General features: G+C 35.9%; 1 protein-coding gene across 1 annotated transcript in view; it reads right to left on the bottom strand.

Moving 5' to 3' along the window:
- Positions 1–2,811: 2,811 nt before the first annotated feature.
- The window catches only part of LOC107655895 (laminin subunit gamma-1-like), a 48,998-nt gene continuing 47,230 nt past the window's right edge, over positions 2,812–4,579 (bottom strand). The window contains exons 10-11 of the mRNA XM_016443507.1: positions 3,827–4,025; positions 2,812–2,833 (exon numbers count right to left, since the gene is read on the bottom strand). Of these exons, the coding sequence (XP_016298993.1) occupies positions 2,812–2,833; positions 3,827–4,025 (221 nt within the window). The remainder of the gene's footprint in view (positions 2,834–3,826; positions 4,026–4,579) is intronic.

A 4,579-nucleotide genomic window follows, 5' to 3' on the forward strand; every position in this document is an offset into this window, starting at 1 on the left:
GTTTATGTGCACTTTTGAGAGACACCGGCATTTGTGTGTGTGCAGTCATATACAGACAAACTGATTATCACGTGTACATGAGTGTGTGAGAGAGAAGATATATTCACAGTAATGCTCCCCCGTAGAATCACACTGTTTGTCTCAAACGCTATGCTGCATGTATGTGTAAGTGCGGCTCGGCAGGGACGTACAGAGTTTAGTCTCCTCTTATAGCCATTTTCTCTTTTTTCTACAGCTCCTTACTATCCCCTGAATGAAGACGCACAACAAATGCAAATGTAAAAAGCATCTATGAAAAGAAAAATCTTCAGGTTAGCAGAAAACACTGCTAAGTAAAATTTCCATATGCTGACAAGAGGTACTGATGTTTATTCATGTTGTTCACACATTTATAATTATATAAAAAATACTTGATAATAAGTCACGTGGTCTCAGTGGGCAAATGTTTCAGTTTGCCATGGAAACTGAAACACCTTCCAACGAAAACACAAAAGAAAACTTATTTTAAGAAACTCACAAAAACATTTCCCTATAACATAACCCTGTTTCCACCTGATGTTAAGATGCCTTTTTTTCTTTTCTTTTTTTTAAATGGTCAGGGCTAAATACATGTGAAAATGGTGTAGTAATTAATGGTGTAGTAATAAATAGTAAATACCCTGCAATTGTACTTTTGGTATACTAAACTGGTAAATTTTGGAACAACTAAATTTACACTTAATGCACTTTAATTGTGCGGAAGTAGTGCTGAAGTCCAACTAAAGATATACTTAAGTATATCTGATTGTGCTAAAGTGGAACTATTGCAAGTATACTTTAGGTACACTTTAAATATCTTGCATTTAAATACCGATATTATTCAAAGATCATACAATCCTCATCAATAGTGTCAATATTTTATCAATAGAGTCATTAAAACACATTTTAGGCTTAATATTAAGAAATGTAAAATAAATGTACTGTATTTTAAATATATTACTTTTTTACTAGGTAAGCTACCTAATTTTCATTCATTTTCCAGAATTAAAGGGGTCATATGATGCGTTTTCAAGTTTTCCTTTCTCTTTGGAGTGTTACAAGCTGTTCATGAATAGATAATACACATTTGTGTCCTCATAAACCATATATACCAGTACACACACACACACAACAAAAACAAAAGAAAACTTATTTTAAGCAAATCACTACTACTCAATTTTCCCCTACAACATAGCTCTGTTTCCACCTGGTATTAAAGGGATAGTTCACCCAAAAATGAAAATTCTGTCATTAATTACTCACCCTCATGGACATCATTAAAATAGTCCATGTGACATCAACCTTAATTTTATGAAGCTACGAGAATACGTTTTGTGTGCAAAGAAAACAAAAATAACGACTTTATTCAACAATTTCTTCTCTCTGTGTCAGTCTTCGACATGTGTTCAGGAGAGTACCGCAACGTATGCGTGTGATGCTGCTGACATAGGAGCCGGTGTTCTGGCGTAGAATGTCCATCTCTCTTAGTTCATCGTCTGTATATTCTGGTTCAAATCAAATTGCAAGTCATCCTCTCTGTTGAAATCTTCAGACATGTTTACGAAGACTGTTTTATGTACAGAATGCGTCTTCTACTGCTTGCAAACAAGCTGAAGCGCATCAGGGTTCTTCGTCAGAATGCTGGCTCCTGCGTCGGCAGCACCACACACGTGACGTGGTACCGTACTCTCCTGAACGCATGGTGAAGACTGACACGGAAAAGAAGAAATTGTTGAATGAAGTTATTTTTGTTTTCTTTGTGCACAAAAAGTATTCTCGTAGCTTCGTAAACTTACGGTTGAAGCACTGATGTCACATGGATTATTTTAACTATGTCCTTACTAACTTTCTGAGCTATAAAATGTTTCAGTTCCATTGCTGTCTATGCAGGGTCAGAAAGCTCTCGGATTTCATCAAAAATATCTTAATTTGAGTTCAGAAGATGAACGAAAGTCTTACGGGTTTGGAACGACATGAGGGTGAATAAATACTTGATAATAAGCCACGTGGGTCTCAGTGGGCAAATGTTTCAGTCTGCCATAGAAACTGAAATACCTTCCAACAAAACCAGCCACTGAGCCGCAACGACCCGATTACCAAAGATAAACACCGGCACAATGAAGAGTGTGTGACCATGAAAGATAACAACTGTAAAAATATAATAGGAAAACAAAATGTTCAGTTCAAAAATGTTCAATATTCAGAATCTCTCTGATCTCATTGTGTTTGTACATCTCTATATGCAAGTGAGTGTAAGAGCTAACCCTTTAAGATGTTTTTTTTTTTTTAAGTTGTCAGTGCTAAAGACAGGTTAAAATGGTGTATTAATTACTGTAATAACCAGCTTTTAGCAGTACTGCACGAAGAAATTATAACTCTAGCACTTTCATGAGAACAACTACAATATATTTTTAAGCAGAAAGCTCAATCCTGTGATAAATCTGGCATCTTTTCACCCATCACAGGTTCTAGATTCATGTTGAAATGCAATGAACATGCTCATTAGTAACATGAACAACAGTATTATTATTGAATTTTAACATGATGTGAACCTGTCTGCAAATGTTCCTAAAGAACATTATGTTTATTTTATATTCTATTTTGTGGTTTACCAGAGTCAGTGGTTTCTGGCAAGCCATTGTGTTTTTTTGGTTGTCCTCTGATTTGTGTGAAATGTTACATGCCTTTTGATTTGTACAATTATATTTACATTAATTTATTACAAATAAGGAATACAGCAAAGTGATTCATCCTAAAGAGGCAGTAACATAAGAAATACGTCAATACAAAATTTTAAGAGTGTTCGGAGTACCAACTAGAATAAGGATGAAAGTAAGAAAAAGTATAGTGACGAATTGCACTAGAGAAGTCTAATTTCTCTTTTCACAGCTTTACTTTTGCATAAAAAGATTTACAGAAGGCTATGCTATGTGACAAAATTGGTGAAGGAAAATACCTGCATCCACTCTTAAAAGCAGGATAAAGGATTCCAGAGAGCAATGAAAACGTAAAATCACAAAATATAATTATGTGGGAAGATTGTTTGGCTTAATTATTCACACATAAAGTGATCAGATCATTGCTAACAGCACACAATGAGGCATAATTAGAGGCAAATCAAATAAGCACATTGTCTTTGCCCTTTCAATTACATTGCTTTAAACACCTACTTAAAACCTTGGCTAAATTTGGTATAGTACACTACTCTTACTATATCTGCAACATATTTATATGGAGTACAGAGGCCAAAATTACCCGTTGCCTCTCATTATACAATCAGTTGTCGTATAGTACATGATCAAAGGCAGAGAAGTGATCTGATTAAACGATTCCTGTCGATTTACATAAGCACCGTGAAATTTAAGATAAATGCATGCCAGACTACCATGTAGTTTCAATTTGAAATGTTCAAGCCAAATCTAATCTTTGAATCCCTTTTAACCCATGTGCCATATTTGGTAACACTTTAAGGTCCAATTCTCACTACTAACTAGTTGCTTATTAGAATGCAGATTACTAGCATATTGGCTGTTTATTAGTACTTATTAGACACATATTAATGTCTTATTCTGCATGACCATGTTTTAGATCCTTTAACCCGACCCCAAACCTAAACTTAACAACTAAGTTATAAACTATTAATAAGCAGCAAATTTGGAGTTTATTGAGGGAAAACTCTTAGTTAATAGTGAATATGTGTTCCCTAATCTGAAGTGTTACCCCATATTTTAGAAATGCATTCAATATCTGCCCACATGTTAGCAAATAGTTGGGAATAACACACTCACTCACACACACACACACACACCTTAGAGTGAAAGTGTTGATGGGTGTCTTCTCCAATGAGGAATAAGTCTTCTGTTGAGAGTACAAATCAGCAGTAACCAATATTCCGAAGCCCTCCAGCGTCACGGTCACACTTCTGGGCAAGAGCTCCTCCAGCTCAGCCGTAAATGACAGGCTAAGGGTCCGTCCGTAACTTAGCAACCTGTTCCCCAGATATTTATCTGCAATATAAAGATAAAACATTTAACACTTACCATGCATATTCCAATTTGCATGACCATGGTTTGATTAAGCAAACATGTGTGTAACATCTATCTGATAGCAACAGCTGGGCTGTGAATTGAGTTAAGTGGTTTTCTCAAGGGCAGCACAGAATTTTCTGGAACACAAACTCACAACCTGCAGATTACCAGCACATTACACCAGCCACTGAGCCGCAACGACCCGATTACCAAAGATAAACACCGGCACAATGAAGAGTGTGTGACCATGAAAGATAACAACTGTAAAAATATAATAGGAAAATAAAATGTTCAGTTCACAAATGTTCAATGTTCAGAATCTCTCTGATCTCATTGTGTTTGTACATCTCTATATGCAAATGAGTGTAAGAGGACGACCATAATTGCCACTCATATCATCCAGCCTCATTAAAGAGCTTTAACAAGACTTCAAAGAATCCCATGCTGAGCTTCCACAAAAATTCACATGCATGGACACACACACTCACACCTACACACACACACACACACACACACACACACACACACACACA

The sequence above is a fragment of the Sinocyclocheilus anshuiensis genome, unplaced genomic scaffold, assembly GCF_001515605.1.
Source record: "Sinocyclocheilus anshuiensis isolate Anshui unplaced genomic scaffold, SAMN03320099.WGS_v1.1 scaffold860, whole genome shotgun sequence".
In the NCBI taxonomy this organism is placed as follows: Eukaryota; Metazoa; Chordata; class Actinopteri; order Cypriniformes; family Cyprinidae; genus Sinocyclocheilus; species Sinocyclocheilus anshuiensis.